General features: G+C 42.0%; 1 protein-coding gene across 1 annotated transcript in view; it reads left to right on the top strand.

Moving 5' to 3' along the window:
- PRKCE (protein kinase C epsilon) overlaps positions 1–22050 on the top strand; it is a 582018-nt gene that overhangs the window by 218242 nt on the left and 341726 nt on the right. The window contains exon 2 of the mRNA XM_006159896.3: positions 8669–8732. Coding sequence (XP_006159958.1) covers positions 8669–8732 — 64 coding nt within the window. The remainder of the gene's footprint in view (positions 1–8668; positions 8733–22050) is intronic.

Below are 22050 nucleotides of genomic sequence, written 5' to 3'. Positions count from 1 at the left end.
TGTATTTTGATCACAGAAGAAGATGGTTCGTCTGCATGCCCGTGAATGTGCTTGCACACGTGGGTGGGCATGTGAGTGTGTGCGCCTACATAGGTAGGTGTACATGGTGTTGTGTGACAGATGTGCTCTTGAAAAACTCTGAATGACTCCTTTTATTCTTAAAAATGAAATATGAAATTTTAAATGTTCTAAGGGTGGGAAGATAGCTTGTTATTTAAAGGAAACTTGTGGAGGAATCCTTATGTGAAACAAGGACTACTTTTTTTTTTTCCTTTTTAAAAAAAGCTCTTTGAGGTATAATTTACATATGATTAAGTGCATCCGTTTTAAATTTACAGCCTGATGATTCTGCGAAGCGTACACATTCATGTAACCACCACCACTATCAAAATATAGAAATAGGAGGCTTCCATCATCCCATGAAGTTTCTGTGTACCTCTTTTTTCATTCTTTAGTTTTAGCTCGAGGGTGCATATGCTTACCAAAGAGAGATAGGCAGAGAAAGAGAGAGAGAGTGAGAGTGAGAGAAAGGGAAAGTGAGAAATCATCCCCTGAGGGGTCGGCCATGCTGCAATTTCTTTTCTTCCATTCTCCTTTCAGGATTTTGGGCACTCATGCACTCATGCCTGGTGTGTTCCCCAAGCCACTGAGTCTAGGACTTGAACTTCACTGTTGGCCTTGCAGGATCCAACTGCCTTAACAGCCACACTACCGGTCACCACCCCTTCCACTGCCACCCTCATCATGTATCTCTTGAACTTCATTAGCTGCTTCCACTTCCAGGAGGTCACTGATGTGCTTTTTTGTGCCTTTAAATTAGTTTTGCATGTTTTAAAACGTCATGTAAGTGGAATCATACAGTATATACTTTTTTTTTGCTTGATTTCTTTCATACAGCATCCATGCTGTTTCATGTACCAGTAGTTCATTCATTTTTATTGCTAAGTAAAATTCCATTTTGTGGATATAGCACAATTTGTTTATTCATTTACCTGTTGGGCATTTGGGTTCCCATTTTGCAGCTGTTAGGAATGAAGCTCCTATGAACATTTGTGTACAGGTTAATGGCTTCTCAAGTAAGTCATCTCCATAATTCAACTATGCAGATCCAGTTTTTTAGAGGTTTTCACTATAGGGCGCGTGTGCTCGCCAGACAGAGAGAGACATAGAGACAGAAAGCGAGAAATCACCCCCCAGGGGGGATGGTCACGCCGCAATCCCTTCTCCTCCATTCTCCTCTCGGGATCTTGGACACGCACGCACACACGCCTGGCGTGAGTTTTAAGCCACCGGGTCCGGGACGTGAACCGCGGTCGACTATGTGGGAATCCAGCGACATAGCCATTACGCTAACTGCTGGTTCCCCAGATCCAGTTTTTTAATATATTGAAAATATATTGAAGTACTTTAAAATAAGGTCATTCATTTATTGAGCCAACATGTGCAAATATGCATTAAATCCCTTCCATGAGCTACATAGACAGGGTCCCGCCCTTCAGGAAGGTATACTAAAGCCTAAATAATGTATTTGCACTAGAGTGGAACATAGTATTGGAAGTCCTAACAAAAGCAATTAGGCAAGATAAAAAAATTAAAGGCATCAAAATCATAAAGGAGTTTAATTAAATTGTCCCTATTTGCAGATGACCTGATCAGATACATAGAAACATTGAAAGAGTTCATCAGAAAAACCTTTTAGTATTGATAAATGAATTTACTAAAGTTTCAGGATTCAAAATTAGCACAAAAAATCAGTAGCATTCTTGTACACTGTTAATGTATTGAGAAAGAAATCAAGAAATCAGTCTGTTCATAATAACCATATATATACACACACTAAAGTACTTGGAAATAAATTTAAACAAAAACGTGAAAGATATCTACAGTAAAAATTAGAAAACACTGTTGAAATAAAATGAAGACACACACAAAAAAATGGAAAAGCAGCCCATGCTTATGAACTGAAAGAATCACTATTTTAAAAATATCACTATTACCCAAAATGATCTATAAATGAAATACAATCCTTATCAAAGTTATCCTTTGCTTTTTTCTTTCTTTTTTTTTTTTTTTGGAGAGGTTTTTTGCTATAGGGTGCGTGCGCTCGCCAGACAGACAGAGAGAGACAGAGAGACAGAAAGTGAGAAATCACCCCCCAGGGGGGATGGCCACGCCCCAGTCCCCTCTCCTCCATTCTCCTCTCGGGATCTTGGGCACGCACGCACACGCGCCCAGTATGAGTTTAAGCCACCGGGTCTGGGATGCGAACCGCGGTCGACTACGTGGGAGTCCAGAGACATAGCCATTACGCTAACTGCTGGTTCCCATCCCTTGCTCTTTGACCAGTCAGTACACCCTATGCAGAAAGCTAGTAGAAAATTCCTCTGCAGATGAAGAATCTTTTATTTAATTAGCTGCTAGTTACAAAACCAGCACCAGGCAGCCACTTAGATGTTGCCCAGTGTTTTGTGTTTTTCAAAAGCAGAGGCTAGGATGCCTGTTTTGCAAATATTCTCTGCTCCCTTAGGTTCATCTTTTCTATGCTAGGTGACTCTAGGGACTGTCATGGGATTATAGATTGCCCTTGGTGCCTCCAAGGGAGAATGGCCAACAATGAAGAGGATGCAGGACTTGACAGCAGGTCCTTTGCTTTGGGAAGGAATCCCTGAGTCCTGTCTCTTGATGGTTTTCCTTCTGTTTCCCCTTCCTACATTCCCCATCCTCCTCTAAAAGAAAGAAAAAGAAAGAAACAGTCAGTGATCTAGGACCTAGTTGGTGAAACAAGGAAGTGTCAGCTTTTCTTCCTCTTATCTTTTCTATATTTTGATAATTTTTGACCAATTCCCTATCTTTGACTGCTCTCTAGGTCTTTTTGCCTGACATAAGAGGGAAAAGGAAGTGAAACTTGGGGCCGGCAGGTGGCATGGTGGTTAAGGGTGTTGGACTCCCACATGGCTAACCACGGTTCAAGTGGCTTGCTTTCTCACTTTCTCTCTCTCCGTCACTGTAGCTCTCGCTTTGTCCCTCTCTGGTCAAATTAAAGTAAATAAACATATAAATAAAGTTAAATAAAATAATAATTAAAAAGGAAGTGAAAATCAAGTTGGTCCTGTGTGAAATGTCCTGAGAAAAGGTTTCCTTGGAGGTCTCAAGTGAAAGTTGAGGAAGCTTTGAATTTGAATTTCCGATTTCCCTTCCCTTGAACCTATTAGCCCCACAAACTCAGACAGGCAGACACCTATAGATCACTGAGGGTTGTCAATAACATGCATGTGGGGGAACCAGCAGTTAGCGTAATGGCTATGTCGCTGGATTCCCACGTAGTCGACCTTGGTTCGTGTCCCGGACCCGGTGACTTAAATCTCACGCCAGGCACGTGTGCGTGCGTGCCCAAGATCCCGAGAGGAGAATGGAGGAGAAGGGATTGCGACATGACCATCCTCCCTGGGGGTGATTTCTCGCTTTCTGTCTCTATGTCTCTCTCTGTCTGTCTGGCGAGCGCACGCTCCCTATAGCGAAAAAAAAAAAAAACATGAATGTGACTGTCCAGTGACTCATTGTGGGTGGGATCTTCAGCTTTTGCTTTCTTGGTTGGTAGAATTCTTGCTGGACAAGTGTGTTGTGGTGGAAGGACTATTGGGAGAGAGTCAGGAGTTGAGGGTGCAAGTTTGGACTCTGCCAGTTACTTCAAGCTGCCAAGCTCTAGGGGACTCATTTGCAGAGACAGGAATAAATGGTGCCTCCTGGAGTCATGTAGCTGGTGTTCACTCACTGTGTTTTATATTGGCTGCTTAGCTTCTATAACCTCAGTTTTCTCATACATAAAATGGTGCTAATTATACCTGTTACATTGCAGGTTAGTTGGGAGGAAAAAGTGACAGGAAAGTGTGAAGGGGTAAGGGCTTTGTAAATGGATGGGCATCATCTAAAACAGTCACCATGAGCCTTTTTGCTTTTCAAAGATTGCTGTTTCAGGTTCTTTCTTTATTGCTTTGTTCCAAATTCAAATGAATGGAGCTCTTGATTGTGCCTGGATCTCCCTCCTAGGCTTGGTAGGTGGAGTGTGGTGTCTTGTTCTGCCTTAGGTCTGGCTGGGGAAGCCAGTTCCACCTATTAGGAGAATGAGCCCACATTCAAGACTGGAGGGTTGGAGGAAGAAGATCTTGGACTGGGTGGTCAGAGCAGACTCCATGGGCCTGTGAGGTTAGAGATGGCAAAGTCCAACTTGTGAGATCTGCCATAAATGTTTCTCCAAGCTCCAAGCAGACCTGAGTGGAATCATGACTGAAAGCTCTTTGGGCCCTAGGTTTTTTCATCTGAAAAAGAGAGAATGTTGCCCATCTTATGGGATATTAAATTAACTAACAAAGGTAAAATACCCAAGATCATCCAGGTATCACCTCATACACTAGCATAGCAGGTTCTTAGAAAATACATTATCACACCTACTTTCATGAGCACTCATGCCCTTTTGGTGACCAAAGGTATAGTCTTTCTTGCCTCTGGATTTACCCCAGGCTGGGGCAGTTCTTTATTTGCTAGTCACAAGAACACTGTAAAGTCATTGATATTCTAGGATGGCATGTAATAAGCTCAACTTTGGGCAAGAAATGCCTTTTTTTGTTACGGAAAAGCTTGCTAGAGTAGAAAGAAGATTGGGCCAAGGAGAAGACTTGAAGACTAAGCTCTTTAATAATAACAGCACTGACGATGATTGAGTATTTTGTGCCAGCTGCCATGCTAAGCACTTTACATACTTTGTCTTATTTAACCTTAGAACATCCCAAATGATGCCAGACCTGTATTCGCTTCATTTCAAATCTGAGGCTTAGAAAGGGTAGTTGCTTGCTTTAGGCCACATAGCCAGTAAGTTCACTTTTAATCACCACATGCTGAGTATCTCTTGCACACTAAGTTCCCTGCCTGGGTTTCTTGTGGAATTTTCACAACAACCCATTTCACAGATGAAGATACTGAGACTCAAGGGAGAGTAAATAATTGTCCGAGTTTGCTCACCTGTTAAGAGACAAAACTAAGATTCAGGCCTGGTCTAAGGCTATTTGTCTCCCTCATTGCTTAGCCTCCTGCTTCTGGCCCCAGCTGGAGGGGTAGCCAAAGTATGGAAGAGAATGGTAGTTAAAAACAAAACAAAACAAAACAAAAAAAACAAAAACAGAGACAGTAGCTGGAAAAATGTGTAAAGGAATGAGGTCCAAGGAGATTTGATAAATAGGGGTTGCATCTGAAAGAACTGGGAGGAACCTGGGGTGTAGGAGAAGGGGTTCAGAACTGCCCCTGGGGAGGGCCAAGAGGAGGGAGCAGGTGCTTTTATGTAGTGCCAGCTACCTGGTGCCAAAACTGACTGACAGCTTGCAGGATTGTGCAGGGCTGGGCACCGACATTGCTTCATTATCCAGGCCATGTAATCGTGAGCAGAATTTGTAATTACACTAATCTGGCCCTGAGGTTGCACCACACACTCTACCACCTTTTATGTTCGGTGACCCCTCCAGTCATTGGCGCTGGAGCTCACCCTCGCTTGGCTGGCTTGGGTTTGGCCAGCGCTCTGCAGCCATCTGCCCAGGCTGCAAAGCTCTTTGTTGCTTTTGGCATGTTTAATAGCTTAATTTCTATTTTTCTGTTTAGAAATGCAGTTCCTCAGCATTGAGGCAGAAGTGCGTGCTAAAATGGTTTCTGATTTCTATCTTGAATGTTAATATCCTAATACATTTTATCATCGGTGACCTGTCTTTTCTGCTGTGGGTTTTCACTCCCCTTTTGTAAAGATAGGTCATGCTGCCTGCCTTCGGATAGGCCTCGTGGCCGTCTCATTCCTTTGCTGTCTTCCTCCCGCTTTTCACAGATAGCATTGTATTTTGCCAATAAAGTCCACAGTCGTGGGAAATCTTGGACTTGGAGGATATGAGAAAGTGTTTTATTTTGCCGGCGAGGTTTAATAGGGATGATCTAATCTCCAAAAGGCATACATTATTTAAATTGCATGCTTTTGGGCAAGAGGGCCCATGGTATTTTTTAACTTTGGCAGAGACATAATTCTGGTTGGGCTCTATTCAGTAGAGCTGACTATTGGTTTTTCTATTTGTAATTCTATGCAGGGGCTAGGTTATATCCTGTGGTGGGGGATCAGTACTAATGGAGAGAATTCTGGAGGATATTTTCCTTACCCAGCAACAATATTATGGACGTTCAGGAAAGAAGGTATGAGAAGAGTCATCTTGTAGAAACACTAGTTTGTTATTTGGCTCTTATCTGGATCCCAAATCAAGACCCCAAGCTCAAGTGAGCAGGTCCCATGTGGCATTTGAGGACTATTGCCCACCTGCTCATATTACCCTTCACTCCCTGTCCTGATAGAGTACTGACCTGTCACCAATGGCCTCACTCATAAGGCACTGAAGACCCCTTGTTAATGAAAGCAAAATTTGGAAGGAAAGGAAACCTTAAGTGCTCTCAATCACTAAAGGCTAAGTTTAGAAATAGGGTGGCTCCTAAATGATCCTAAGAACCTGGATTCTGGGTAGAGTGAAATGTTGGCTTGGGGTGGAGGAGGAAGGCCTGGAGAACACCAGTTCATGTTGAGTTTCTTTGCCTTGTGGGGAGTACATGGTGCTCGTGGTGTAGCTGCTTCGTCTTCCACTCTCCCCTGCAAATGCCGTTTTAGTATAGATCACATGCTGCCTTCCTTCCTGGGGAAGATGGCTTGGAGGAGTGAATGATCTCAGAATAGGTTCTGGAAGTTCTGAGCATAGAGCCTTTCCCACCTCCACAAATACGTATGGGTGTTTCCTGACTAAGAGACAGTGAGCTAAGGACTTAGGATGCAGATACATATGGTTTCGTGTTTTCTGTCTAGCAGCAGAGACGGAAACATGGACAGGTGTGACAGTTTAATAGGAGCCATGATTAAGATATGTCTGGTGTGCTGTGGGAGCAAACATGAGGGGGCAATTAATTCAGACTGGGCCTTTCTGGAAAGGCTTCAGAGAGGAGGTGATAATTGACCTGGACCTTGAAGGAAAGGGAGGAAGTGTCCACCAGATTGACTCCTCCCAAGTATTCCTTGCTAAGTGACTGCTTGCTCTGTGCTGGGGACGATAAGAAAAGAAAAGAAAAGGAAGGGATAGTGATTCTTGCCCTCAAAGAGTTCACAGCTTGTTAGGGAGAGAGCCTGGTACTTATGTGCCAATTAAAGCTCTCCTAGACAGATGGGCTTGTGGAGGTGGGGAGAGGCGAGCAGGGAAACTTGGTGAACCAGGGTTTCCGGAGTTACTACTCTCTCTTTTGGAGAACACAGCTTTTGTAAGAATAATTCAGACCTTGCAAAAATGTCTCAACTACAAGAAACCAACCCTCTGAAATTTCTCCCATCATATGATTTCCATCAGCTTGGGTCTTTATAGAAGTAGTTAGCTGGATTTAAGGTGGGGAAGAAGGGAGTTAGGGTTGGAGAAAAGGCTTATGGTAAACAGCAGTGTCAACTCCTTTTAAAACCCTAGCAGAATCTGGGGTTTGTAACATGCATGTGTAGCCAACATATGACATGAATGTGGGGGAATCCTAATCTCACATAAACACCACACACATTCTGAGCCTCTGCAGTTTATTCCACCTTGAATGCCTTTTCTTTGTTGCCTCCATGAAGTCTTCTCAGACTGCTCTTCTACATCAATTTTAGACCCATCAGATATTATGAGTTGTTCTTTATTCTTCATCATTAAGTTGGACTCAGCCTTGTTCTCTTTTTTAAAAATCTATTTTTTAAGTTTTTGCCCTAGGGCCACTGGAGACACATAGAGACAGAGATAGAAAAAGTGAGAAATCACCCCCTGAGGGGGAATGGCTACACCTTCGTCCCTTCTCCTCCATTCTCCTATTAGGATTTTGGACATTCATGCATATATGGCCAGTGTGATTTTCAAGCCACCAGATGTGGAACTTGAGCTGTAGTTGCCCATGTGGGAGTCCAGTGCTTTAATTGCCATGTCACTTGCTGACCGCGCTCTGTTTTTAATTCCCAATGAGATTGTAAACACTGAGAGCAGAAATAGTGTCTTATGCTTCTCTTATTTTCCTTGGGGCAGTTGGGGTAATGTAAGGAATATGGGCTTCTTTAGACAATCTTGGCATTGAATCTCTGCATTGCCACTTACCTTGGGACTTGGAGCAGTTTCCTTATCTGTACAATGAGATAACACATGGGTTTCAGCCTCAACACTATTGACACTTTGGGCTGGATGAGTCATTGTTGCGGGAACTGTCCTGTGTACCATAGAACATATTGCAACATTCCTGCCTCCATCCATTAGATGCCAGTAGCACCTCTCTCTCTCTAGTCATTACAATTCAAAATGTCTCTAGACATTTGCCACTTGTCCCCTGTGGAACAAAATCACTTCCAGCTGACAACCACTGGAATGATGCTATACCAGACTAACTTCTGAGTACTGCACCCAGAATACAGTAGATATTCAGCAAATGCTGATTCTCTTTCATTCCTCCTTCCTATACCCCGTGACCCATTGTAGGCTGATGAATTGCAGGGAGCTATGACTCGGGGTTTTAGTGTTTGGGATGGAAATGTTGTGAAACTCTTGGGTTGCCCACACAGAGTTGCCTAACAGAGTCACTCTCCTTTTCTTAATTGCAGATTGATCTGGAGCCAGAAGGAAGAGTGTATGTGATCATCGATCTCTCGGGGTCATCAGGTGAAGGTAGGAGAGTGTGACCTTCATCCTTGTAGTCTTCCATTGACCCTTTGCCTTCCAGGACTCTCCCTTTCCTCCTTGGCTGGGACATATTACAGTGACATTTAATTAATTGGCATACTTTAAAGGCAAAGGTTATTTTGAAGATGCTTATGTCAGTATACCAAAAGGGACCAGCCATCTACTAAATTCCAGAGGATTTTTGACTTACCAAGTGGTCAATAAATAAGGCCTTTTGCACATTGTGTGTGAGGCAGGTTTTAGTGGGGTGACAGCTACTGCCAGGAGGCTCACATGGGGTTTGTGCATGTGTGTTGGGAAGGAGGGAAAGCCAGTTAGTCCAACAGTATTTGAAAATGCAACTAATAAGGGGTCACCCTTCAGAATCCTAGTTTGGAGCTCTTGTAGAAGTGCTACTTCTTTTATCAGTTCTTTATGCTGGCTAAAGCCCTGCTCTTAAAGAGAAATAACAGGGCAAGGAACATCTGCTCCCCACTGGCTAAATAAATGACATAGATTTTCTCTGTTCAGTGGATTTTCCTTCTCTCTTCTCCTTACAGTCTCTTCTTTCAATCCTTTCTTTGCTCACTAAATACCATGTAAGAGTTTGTTGAGCGGTGAGGACTAAGCAGTCAGGGTAGAAAGGAAGGCTGGAAAATAGAACCCTGTCCAAATAATAAGGAGATGGCAGCAGACTTAAGCTCCAGAGAAGGTTGGGAATTTGGACTGAAATTTAATTATTGGACCATCTTTCCTCTCCTCCTCCTCTCTCTGTGGGTAGGGGGACAGAACAGTTGGCTTTAATGTCATGGCAGAGAGATTGGAAGACCACAGCTGTTTTTCTTGACAATGAGAAAAATAAGGGCTTGGGGGCTTATTTCCCAGAATACTGGGGATCACAACACAAAGTCACAACTCCTCCCTCCTCCACAGTCTCTAGCTGAAGACTTGGTGATGGAGAGAGAGATTATATAAGCAAATTCAAATTTGGTCAGCGATGCACTTGACAGTGGTGTCTAATTTTCATATTGCTAATTCATCACCCAGTTTCAGCAGGTATTCAGAATAATTCAATAATTGTGTGTATATGAAGATCATAATAGAATTCAGTCCTGTTTTAATTTCAATTATTTTGGCATAGGTTTAAAACGTTAACATTCTTCCAGAATTGGTTGCTTACATTTTCTGCTCTTTATTGCAATTACAGTTTGGCATTTCCAACTTCCCTTTTCTGTTCTCAGCTCTCAGAATAGAATCTGTTGTAGAAAATTTGAAGATGGAACAATATTTAGTATGAAATATTTAAGTCCTACAAAAGGGCCTAAAGAAAAATTAAATGAGCATTAGTGTACCCACCATCAGATTAAGAAATACACTTCAGTTAGGGAGTTGAAACCCTATGGTTGCCATTCACATAGCATGTTTTCCAAATTTACCAGATAAAAGGTTTTAAAGAAGCTTCCCGATTGTAGACACTGGTCAAAGATTTAATAGGCAAAATCAAGACCCTTTTTTCCTTACATAATATGTGCAATAGTATAATTAATTAAATATGTATTTCTTGTGATAAGATGCAGGGCAACCAATAGGAGGTTTGAATTATTATTTTTTTCTTTGTAAAGATTAATGACCTACAAAATTATTTACATTAGAGGAAAGGAGATGGACAAATGAATGAATAAATAAATCAGAATCAATTGATTTTTTTCTTCTTGTTTCTGCAGCTTATTGCATGTGAATAGCCAAAGCAATTTTCACCGGGCTAAATTCTGAGTCTATTTTTTAAATCTCTTTCATCTAAAGAAAATAGAGTTTACTTTAGAAATGCTGACACATGCCAGAATCTGTAAAGTGCTAGCATGTGTTACTCTGAAGAAAAGAAAAAAAATTTCTACCCTTTTTTTCTTGCTGTTCTTGGGACTTTGGATCTTTTCTTTGGATAGAGAGTAGGACTTTCAGTAATCTCTTCTTAGAAACTGGTCTTGGTTGAGTTGTACACATCTTGCTTCTTGGTCCTGTTGCTGGGACTGGGAAGGCATGTAGTCCAGAAGTTGCTTTGGTTTGGGGACGGTTAAAATGGCAAGGAGAGGACCTAGAAAATGAGAAAGCCTATTTTTTGTAATCCGGGCTGCATGAGAAGGATCCAGGGTGAAATGTGGTGTTTGTCACAAATTCCTTATTGGATGTATGGGCTGTGGACATTTACAGATTCTATTTGAGGCTCTTTATTTAGTGAAAATACCTAATTCTGTATTCTGTGAAAGGGAAAAGTGAGAGTTGAAATGAGGGACAGCTGAAGTTTCACTGCTCTCTTATCCTGCCATGAACCATCTCTTTACCCTCCCGTCTCAAATGCTCCAGCCCCATCAATGGAAAAAAGTTTTCATAAAAATCACACAAACTTTACAACACATGAAATCCCAAAGAGCTCAGAGATGGGTGTGGGAGTGAGACAGTGTGACTACAGCCCCTTCTTCTAGGATGTGCCAAAGGATTCTGTTTCTTGCTACCATACTGCTGGAAAGCCTGGACGTTTACTTTTGCTAGAGCTGGGGCTAATGTGATTTCCAACTGCCTAATAAAATTCCACTGCTTGCATGTCCTGTGCTGTTCACTATAATGGGATTTGACTGGTGTATGCTTTAGCTAAACTAGGCAACCTAACCCAAGATAGAAGGGGTCAGGCTGCTGGGTGACATTTAAGGTCATTTCTGGTCATATGATTTATCCTTTGGTATAATTTGAATAGGCATCTGTTAGAGCTTGCGGTTGAGGGCTGGCTAATATCTACAACAGGTAGAAGGGATTGAAAGAAATGGAGTCTTTTTGGCAGGCAAAGTGCTGGGCACTTTTTGATTATCTTAAGTGGCAAAACTATTCAGATTACGCTTGTGTGAACCTTCCGTCTCAGGTGCTTTTTAGTGTTTTGCCTTTATCATAAATAATAATCACATGACTTCTTAGTAAGCATGGCATGACGGGCTCACCAGATATTTAAATCAAAGAATGATTAGCCCAGGGAACAGGAACAAAAATAGCAGTGCATTTCCAAATGTGCAAACGATTGTTTCCTGCTGTGCATATTAGTTGGTATTTCTTCCTTTGTTATGACATAATTCATGTGTTATTTCTTATTATTTATAAGAATATGGCCAATGCACAATTTTCCTGAATTTCCAGATGAGAAATGGTCAGGGGCTGACCCTGGGACATATGAACTCTTTTCCAGCCTTCAATTCAAGTGTGTTGCTCATCTGGGAGAGTTCTTCAGAGTTTAAACCAATGATCAAAAGAAATAACAAGAAGAAATAGTAACAGGTCTCATCAGTAGGTTTGGATCTCCAAATGGTTTTTCCAATAAAATACAGAGATTAGTGGGCTGGCCATGCTGCTTTAGCAGTCCTAGGTCTACGTGGAAGACCACAGGGTTGGTTCCCAGGTCAGGCTGTAAATGCTGGGCTTACACCTGTGTTCCTGGCTACTAGGAAGGCTGGAAGAATGAGACTATTGAGGGTTCTTGTCTTTCTCTGTTTCACTCTCATTAACAAGATGAACTTTAAAATAAATACAGGGACCAGCAATTAGTGTAATGGCTATGTCGCTGGACTCCCATGTAGTCAACTGCAGTTCACGTCCCGGACCCGGTGGTTTAAAGCTCATACCAGGCGCATGTGCATGTGTGCCCAAGATCCCAAGAGGAGAAGGGATTGTGGTGTGGCCATCCCCTGTGGGGGGTGATTTCTCGCTTTCTGTTTCTCTGTCTGGTGAGTGCATGTGCCTTATAGCAAAAACCTCTCCAAAAAAAAAAAAAAGAAATATATAGAGAGTACAACATAATTTGCAGCACAGACATTATAGATAATGCAGTTAAATCAAGTTCTGGAGGAATTGTTTATCATAGAAGCAGAAGAGGAGCAGGGAAGAGGATTCACTCTCTCCCCACTTCTTTTTGTAGCCACATGCTATACAAAATGTTCAGTCTCCTCTCTGGGATTGGCAGCAGAGAGAGAGAGAGGAAAGAGCAGAGCCATAGGAGTTCATCAGACCTGTATTTAAATCCAGCTCAGAACTTCAGATTTCTCACCCATATTGTGGGGATAATAATGTGATTGTTACTATACTAGGATTGCTATAAGAACAGCACCTAGGTTCAGTGCCCTTCACATATAGGAGATGCTCAATAAAGATCCTAAAGCTCTGGAGAGCTGAGGGGAGGGAGGTAGACTTAGATTCACTCAGTGCCAGGAAGATCAGATAGGGTATTCTGGGAAACATTGAGGGTAGGCATCTGACTCGGGTGAAGAACGGAGCTAGGTAACAAAGTGGTGACTTACAGAGTAACGTATGCAGGGGCTGTGAGATTTCTGTACAGTTCAGACCTTGCCAGTTTCGCCCCTTCATCCCTCTTTTTCTTCCTCACCCTTCCCCAAATGAAGTCATTCCCAGGAGGGCATTCTCTAGCATCTTTGAGATACTCAGCTATGTCCTGTGGCTCTTAATGTCAGAGGCTTCTCCTTGTCAGAGCCTGGCTTGTTCTATGTCCACTCAGCGCAGACTGAGAGTATGTGGTGCCTCTACTCTTACCAGACCTGTGTGAGAGACCTTCACATATTTGAAGACAGTTATTAAATCATTCTTCTTCAGGCTGAATCAATCAAGTGTTGTAATACTTTGAAAGGATATTTTAGAAATCTTAACTCATCTTTGCAGTTCTCTTCTGGACTGTTGTCAAGTTGCACAGACAGACAGACATGATCTAACTAGCTCTGCTTGACTCTGAAACAATTACAAGTGTGTAATTATTTTAGCTTTACCAGGTATCTAACAGTACTACCTCCATGGGGAAGATGGTGAAAGTGAGAAGTAAATGGTAAAATCGACATGCCTGGAACCATAAGTTTAAGAGGCCCTGTGAGGTCTCAACCAGAGGTATGATCCAATCCCTTTCTCCGAATCACAACCCCAATAATGAGGTGGCCAACATGGCAGTGACCTCTCACTATTCTTTAGATTTCAGTTCTTTTCTTCTGAAAGCTTTTTAAAGAAACATAAAGCTAAAGATTTTAACTTTGAATCCTAAGGTGACTCAGAGAGTCCCTTTCATAAATAAGCAGGTATCTTTTCTACTCTCTTAGAAATGAAAACTCTTTTGGTCCCAGTTTAGGAATTATTAGATCCTTCTAAGGTTCTCTGTAATGTGGATCCATAACTAAATCTTAATTTGAAATTAGACCTGACTCAAATATTAACAAGCTAGCAATCTTTCCTGCTAACATGCCCTCTTGTTAAGATGTTATTGAATAGTTTTGTACTCAGAGAGTTTTGTGTCCATGACAGGTGTTAGACTACTGCCTTCAGGTTGAAATAAAGGCAGATGGGGCTTCTCTTGAAACTCTGCCTCAGTAAGTTGGGTATATATTTAAATAGGATCTCTCATATTTCAGAGTCCCACAGAAGCTTCAGGTGATGAGAATTCTCTGTTTTCTTCTGAATTCTGTTATTTAATCCAATGCCTTCTAGCTATCAGATAATTAGTAAGTACCATTCATTCAAATGAATAGTGGTCACCAATGCACTTCAATGAATGTGCTCAGCTTGGTACTTGTGCTGGGTTTGGAGAATGGGAAGTGAAGAGGGAAGTAAAAAATGAGAGATGACATTCATAAGAAATACAAAACATGGTCATTGCCTTTAAGGAGCTTGTAATTCAATTAGGAATTCGAGACTTGTAAAGAAAGCATTAGAGAACAATGCAAGACAACATCATATGGAGTGTTTAATCAGGTATTACCAAAAGTTGTCTAATTGGTAATGAATTGGGACTGGAATAACCCAGGGAAATGTCAAGGAACAGGTAGGGATAGGTAGACTGGGCTGGCAGGGAGAAGTGGAAAGTCCATTCCAAGCAGAGGGGACCTTGTCATCCTTATCAGTTTTGAAGATCTTATTTTTAGGTATGGCTTAATAGACAGGATAAATTAAATAGATGGAGTATGTGCTGTCTAGGAGCATTCAAATGAAGACAGTCATCAGTGTTGCAGACAGAAATTTTCATGCTATGCAAACAAGAAAATGAGATGCCTTAAATGATTAAGCTATGTTTGAAGGTCGAAGGCAGTTTCTTTTGGATGTGACTTTGTGGTCAAGGCTTTTTCCCTCCCTGTCCTCCAAAGAAGAGGCATGTTCTAGGTCAAGTTTGGTCAAGTCCTGGGACACTGGGTAGAGCACATTTTATAACTATGGCACTTAGGTTTCAGAAAGTCAAGTGCAGGTCAATTTATCTTCTGCATTCTCTCTTTTCTTTTCACTTAAGTTTCAGAAGGTCAAGTCCAGGTCAATTTCTTTTTTGCATTCTCTCTTTTCTCCCTTAACAATCTCATAGAGCGCTATGGTGATCATTTTAGAAGTTTCAGCATTCTTTTCTTTTCCAGGGTCTCTGAGTTGTCCCAAAATCAGGCCCACACTCCCATGCTTTTCTTTTTCAACTTCCGTTCAGTCTCTAATAAGATAAATGACTTTGAGAGGTACAGGAGAACCTTCAGCTTCCTAGATGAGGGACTCCAAAGCCAGGCACCAGCTCCAATGTGCTACTAGGCCTCATCCCTCCTACGATGAACTTTGGACAATGAGTTCTGGTTCTGTTCACCTCACAGCCTCCCTGAACATGTGTGGACATGTTAGACCTTCCAGTGGTATGAAGAGTCCAGAAAACAACAAAATAACAAATCCCAGATGTTCAAAAACATTGATCTTAAAATGTGCATACTTCTTCATCCCCAGTGCTGCTGCAGAGCCTGAAACCAAGGAGCAGGTCCTCAGTCTCTAGATTTTTGGCTCCATCCTTTATTCTGATGGAATAACTGCATGTTCCTAGAAGTGACCACATGCAGCAGATGAGATGAGGGTAGTCAGCTAGAAGACAATAAGTACCAAGCCCCTGTCAAGGAATTTATAATATCACAAAGAGATGTTGCTAAAATGCCTGATGAGAAATAAGCCAAGAAGCTCTTATTTCCTTCCATGTAGCCTCTGGTTGCACAGCAGTTCCTCTGAAATGAATCATCTATAGTTAAACAACACCAAATGCCAACCATTAGCAGATGAAGAACAGAATCAAATACCGAGTATTTGGAGAACAGAGCTCTTTTTGATCACTACTAAAGCCCTTTCCCCTGTGCCATGATGAGAGTATAGATGTAGGCAACCTATTGACTTATGTGACTGTCTTACTAATGAAGTAATTGAAGAAGGAATCATCATGTTAGAGAAATAAGCTTATAGAAAGTGTGGGTTTATAATAGGTCCTTAGTGAAGGAGTGGGCCCCTATTTCTTTGCATGACCTCTAATTCTGTCTCTGTTGCCTTAGTATATGTCATTTCTGCATCTTGTAAAGTAGATTGTTTCGGGAAATTCCTGTTTGCAGCTCAGATATTACTGGGTCAAAGTGGCCTATAATTTAATCATTTACTGTTGTTGATGTCCTTATTATTAGGCTTAAAAGAAAAGGATATTTCCATTCATCTAACCTAATTTAGATAGTTGTCTTTCAGGACCAATTACTTTTTTCTTTTATCCAATTGAAATTGGCCTGTATAAACAGTTTTATTGATTTTTGTTATTACCTAAGTTTGTTGAAATATTTACATTTTCTCAATCAAGTGCATTCACTATCTTTAATTGAACTGCTAACAACTGGGGCTTTTTATCTTTCTTCTTTATTATAAACTTTTGGTGTGAGCTTGTGGGGCCAATGAAAGGGTGTGCATGTATTTGTGTGCACACAAGTAAGAATAGATGTCTCTGGATCACCCATTCCGCCTCCCCCTCATACTCAGTTTCCTTTGTTGAAGCATCATTTATTTCCTTATCTTTTTTTAATAATTATTTTATTTAACTTTATTTATTTATGTATTTAAATTTTACCAGAGAGAGAGAGAGAGGGAGATAGAGACAGAAAAGGAAAGTGAGAAAGCAAGCTGCCAGGTCTGGGATTCAAACCACACTCAGCCTTGTGGGAATCCAGCACCCTAACCATCACGCCACCTGCTCGCCCCATTCTTATCTTTTAAAAAAAGTGACCAAAGGTCATGTGCACTTGTCAGAAAGACAGAGAGACAGAGAGAGAGAGGGAGGAAGAAAGCACCCCCGCAATGGGGTATGGTCACACCACAATCCCTTCTCGTCTATTTCTCCATCCTGATAGGATTTTTGAGCACACACATACATGCATCTGGCATGTTTTTCAAGTTGCCAGTCAGGGATTCTAATTGTGTAGTCAGTCATGTGGGATCCACTTCCCTTAACCAGTAGGCTATGAGGCTGGCCCTTTTCTTATCTAATATATACTAGACCCTGGAGTGTAGAGCTAATGAACATGAATCCTACTCTCAGGAAGCTCATACTCTGATCAAAGGAGGCAATAGGTCAGGAGGCACAGTGGTGTGTTTTAGCTGTTGGTAGATCAGAGTGCCTAGGGCCACTTGGGAAACCCCCTTCCATTTGAGGGCTCTCTTTTGAGTAGGCAGACAATCATTGACAGCCGCTAACACTTCCACATGATCTCATTAGATCCACATGGCAGCTCTGAAATGCAGGCACTGATAGTTACCCTATTTCCATGGTTGAGGAAACAGAACCACGGCCTACCGAAGATCCATCCAAACAAGAGGTAAAATAAAGGAGAACTAGGATTTGATTGAACAAATTTGGACTTTCCAGAACTACATCTGATTTATATAATCATTCATTCATTCAGCATAGCTGTTGGGCACCCTCTGTATACTACTCTTCTCACAGAAGTGAATGATATAAATAGAAATCCCTGCCCTAATAGGGCTTATATTCAAGTGTGTGTGTGTGTGTGTGTGTGTGTGTGTGTGTGTGTGTGTGTGTGTGTTCAGGCTGTCTCTGCAAGGATACATAACATGCTGTGAACAATGGTTGTCTCTGGGGAAAGGAAAGGGAGAATTTGGAAAGGAGAGAATGTTTCTTGTCAATGACTATCTTTTTTTCCCACCAGTGTATGTGTATGAGCTATTTTTAAAAGTTACTTAGAACTTTGGGAAAAAAAAAAATAAAGAATTAGGTGGAATTATGACCATTCCATTCACACAGAGATGGTGTTGTGACCAGTAGCTCTGGCAGGCCCTGGAGACCCCTGTCAGAGAGGAAGGACCCAATGAAGCCCAGAACAACATGTCTAAGGACAGGGAGCTCCAGGTATAATGCTCTACAGTCAATTCTTGCCCAAAAGATAGCTCCATTATGTAATGAGTTATGTTGAAAATAGGGGTTCTCTCAGACTGTGGCTGTCACTCAGGACTGAGTGTGCCTGACAGGGAGAAGTGGTGGGCCAAGATGCCTGAACTCCTACGGAGGTGACGGGTGATCAAAGATGCTCTCAGAGCATGAACTCAGGGGAGTACTGGCCTCTGCCTGTTCAGCCCCACTTGCCTTCACTAGATGGACAATCCCATGGTGGCACTTTTGGTGGCAGCATTATCTAGCATTTAGTATCTGCTGCTGCTTGTCCCAAGTCATCTCTAGAGACCGAGTAGCTTCACTAACTTTGATGCCTTCTGCTCAGGTAAGTAGGACAAGCCAGCTGCCAGTGGTCATACCTACTCTCCAGGGCTTCACATTTGCATGGGTCCTGATGATGAAAATAATGGTATTGTATAGTGCAAAGGGAGAAATGTTCTCTATGATAAGAACCTTAGCCTCTACAATCAGCCAAGTGTAGATTATTTTGAAACTGTCAGGATGTGAACTCAGGGGAAATTAGGTTTATTTTTAGGTGTGTGTATATGTGTTATTGGGACTAGGATTTTGTAGACAACTTCATTTTAGTTCTTGTTTCACAATTAGTTATTTGATTTAGCAATTCATTCAACAAGAGTCTATTGTATGCCAGTCCCATGTTAAGGGCTGAAGAAGCCAAGATGAAGAAGATAGTAGGTTCTGCCTTCTGGGACTCCCAATCTAGGGAATGCCAGCAATATGGCATCTACTCTGCTTAAACCTGGTGACCTGCTTTGTACACAGAGAGGAGGTGTCACTGAGGGCCCTTTAAGGTTCTGAATCAAAACCAGGAGAATTTTGTACACAGCTGGGCTCCTGGAAGGTGGAAATGGGAGACAACAAGAATATATGAGCCAAATCTCTGTACTGAAATTATTTTAATCGAGCCTAAATAGATCTTCCAGGTAGGTTTTTATCAACTCTATTTTACATATGGGAGAAATAAGTCTTTAAGAGTTTAAGATCGAGTCACCTGGTGATCCTGTGAATATGGAGATTCTGATTCAGTGGGCCTGGAATGGAGCCTGAGATTCTGCATTTCTAACAAGCTCCCAAGAGATACCCAGGCTGCAGCTCTTTGGAGCACACTTTCAGTAGTGAGTGTAAGCCTTGAGATTTTTTTTTTTCTCTGAACCATGCTGAGCAGGTACCAGTTTCTACTTGACTGAAAATTTAAAAAGACAATCCACTGATTTCTGCCATCTCCAACTTTCAATCATTTAGTACATCTCAAAGTCAACACCTTGGGATCCATTTTCTATTTAGAATTTTCTTCCTGTGCATTTTCCTTTCTTCTGGGGAGAGGGATTACTAAGACTGTCAGTATTAGGCAGGCCAGGCAGTGTTCAGGTTTGGCTTTTTAGTCCTGGTTTTAATAGTCTGTGGAAGGTCAGACCAGCAGTTAGCATAATGTCTATGTCACTGAACTCCCATGTAGTTGACTGCAGTTCGAGTCCCGGACCCGGTGGCTTAAACTCACGCGGGGCGCTTGTGCATGTGTGCCCAAGATCCCAAGGAGAATAGAGGAGAAGGAATTGCGGTGTGGCCATCCCCCCTGGAGGGTGATTTCTCGTTTTCTGTCTCTTTGTCTCTCTGTCTTTCAGGCGAGCGCACGTGCCCTGTAGCAAAAACCTCTCAAAAAAAAAAAAAAAAAAGTCTTTAGAAGGTCAAAATGGACAGCATCAGTTTTCTTCAGAGATGAGAACAGAACCAATTTATACCAGGAAAACAAAGCACTAAGTAACCTTTTAAAAAGCAACCAGTCAGGATATTGGATATTTTTGTTTGTTTGTTTTTGTGTTTGTTTTTCTATAAATACCCAGAAGTATTGAGTGGTGCTTCAATCTGATCCCACTGTGCTAATTTTCTCCAGTTTCCTGGAGCTTTAATTAAAATAATTCATCCAGGGACCTTGCTAGAACTTACCTCTCTGTGATCCTCTAAGGTGGGCAGGTCGCACCTGCCTTTTATGCCTGGGGGAACACAGAGAATTCTGGATTAGGACCTGGGTACACAGTAGGGGCATACTTTTTACTTGTTGAAAAAATGAATATGTGACTAAATGAAAATAACAGGAAAAAGTGTCACTTTTAAAGGACACTGTTGAGATAAACAAGGTGTTTGGACCAACTTTGGTTTGGATAATTGGCTGTTTCATATTCCAGAGTACAATCACTTTCATGGGTGGGCGTGGGCCTGAATTTTTAGCTTTCTCTGCCAGGTCCTTATTAGGGGCCTTCTGAGGCCACCTCAGTGCTTCTACATACACTAGGTCTCCAATTAAAATACCCTGTCCAATCCTTTTTTTTATGCAGCAACTTCTCTGTTCTTCTGACATTTGATTTCAAGTTTGTCTCCTCCTGGGAGCCCTCCTACACTGGACTATCCCAGCTACATTCTCTGTTTCCCACCACTGTATTTGCCCACATGCTCCTTTTTGTTTTTCTATTCAACCATATACTCATGCATTTATATTGTATTTATAATTAGAATCCAGACTGTACCTTGCCTGCTTCCACCCACTATGCCACAAGTCATTCAGGGTCAGAAGTTTCTATAATGCAGGCCCAGACCTGAGAGCTGGTCCAGTGCTGTGAGGCTCCTTACTGGCCACACAATATGGCACTGCTGAGCTAGGAGCACCGTGCTATCATTCTGACTACGCAAAACCAGTTTGAGAACAAGGATTAGCTCTGTACTTGGGGCCTCTCAGTCCTGTGGGGAGCCAGACATAGACACAGACCACTAAATCACAGTGAGAAACAGATTACTATAAGAGGTATGGATGAAATCTATGGGAACTGTGATTACTGCAGAGCCATGCTAGCACTGGACACAAGGTCCCTGATTGGTTGGTTACACTGAATTCAGCATTAAGTAGCTTTATGGTGAGGTACAGTGAAAGTAATCCTAGTTGGGTTTGAACATGTCCCTTAGGAATTCATGTGTTAAGATCTGGCCCTGTGACCTAGTAGTTAAGGGAGCTGGATCCCACATGGCCTACCATGCCCATTTGGGCTTGAATCCCAGGTGTGGCAGCTTGAGAAACATACTGGCATGTGTGCATATATGCCCAAGGTGTTGACAGAATGGAAAAATAGAGAAGAGATTGTGGTGTAATGACACCCCATGGGTGTGCTTTCTCCCTTTCTCTCTCCCTCCCCCCACCCCCCTTCTGGCAAGTGCATATACCTGCTGACAAATTAAAATAAAAAAATCATTTGTTGAAATTTGGTTGTGATGGGATTAAGGAGCTGAAAATTTAATATGACTTTTGTGTGGAAAGGGCCTTTGGAGGAGTTTAGGATTAGATAAAGTCATCTGGGTAGGGTCCTCATGACTGTATCCTGATGGGTTTATAAGCAGAGGAAATGAGACACAGATACAGACATGTGCACTCTTGTCCTCACTATGTGCTGAGTCCCTGCCAACAAGAGGACCCTCACTGGATGTGACCCCTGAACCTTTGTACTTGAACTGTGATTGACTACATGGGAGTCCAGCAACATAACCATTATGCCATCTGCTGGTTCCCAAACCTGTATTTCTTAATAAATTACCCAGACTCAGTTATTATGCAACAGAGAATGGACAAAAATAATCCCCTTTACTGAAATCAGAAGCTTGAGCTCTGCTCCTGGCCCTGTTACCAATAGTCCTGTTGAAGGTGAACAAATCATAAGGTATTTCGGGCTCTCAAATGGATTGCACTGGCAATATTGTTATGCTGTGATTCAGTAAATATTCAGAATTTTGGATTCTCAGATTGAAGACTTTCTTACTCCATGTGCAAGTCAGTGAGAACATTTCCTGAGACCAGCAGGTGGCATAGTGGTTAAGGCATTGGACTTCCACATTGACTGCGGTTCAAGTCCTGGCAGCTTGAAATTCACACTGGGCATGTGTGCGTGTGTGCCCAACATTCTGAGAGGAGAATGGAGGAGAAGAAATTGAGATGTGATCATCTCCCCAGGGGGAGGGAGATTTCTCATTCTCTCTCTCTCTGTCTCTCCAGTAAGTGTA

This window comes from Tupaia chinensis, unplaced genomic scaffold, assembly GCF_000334495.1.
Source record: "Tupaia chinensis unplaced genomic scaffold, TupChi_1.0 Scaffold000661_1, whole genome shotgun sequence".
Lineage (NCBI taxonomy): Eukaryota > Metazoa > Chordata > Mammalia > Scandentia > Tupaiidae > Tupaia > Tupaia belangeri.
Note: the sequence above shows the minus strand (reverse complement) of the source record. Positions and strands in the feature narration are given on the sequence as shown.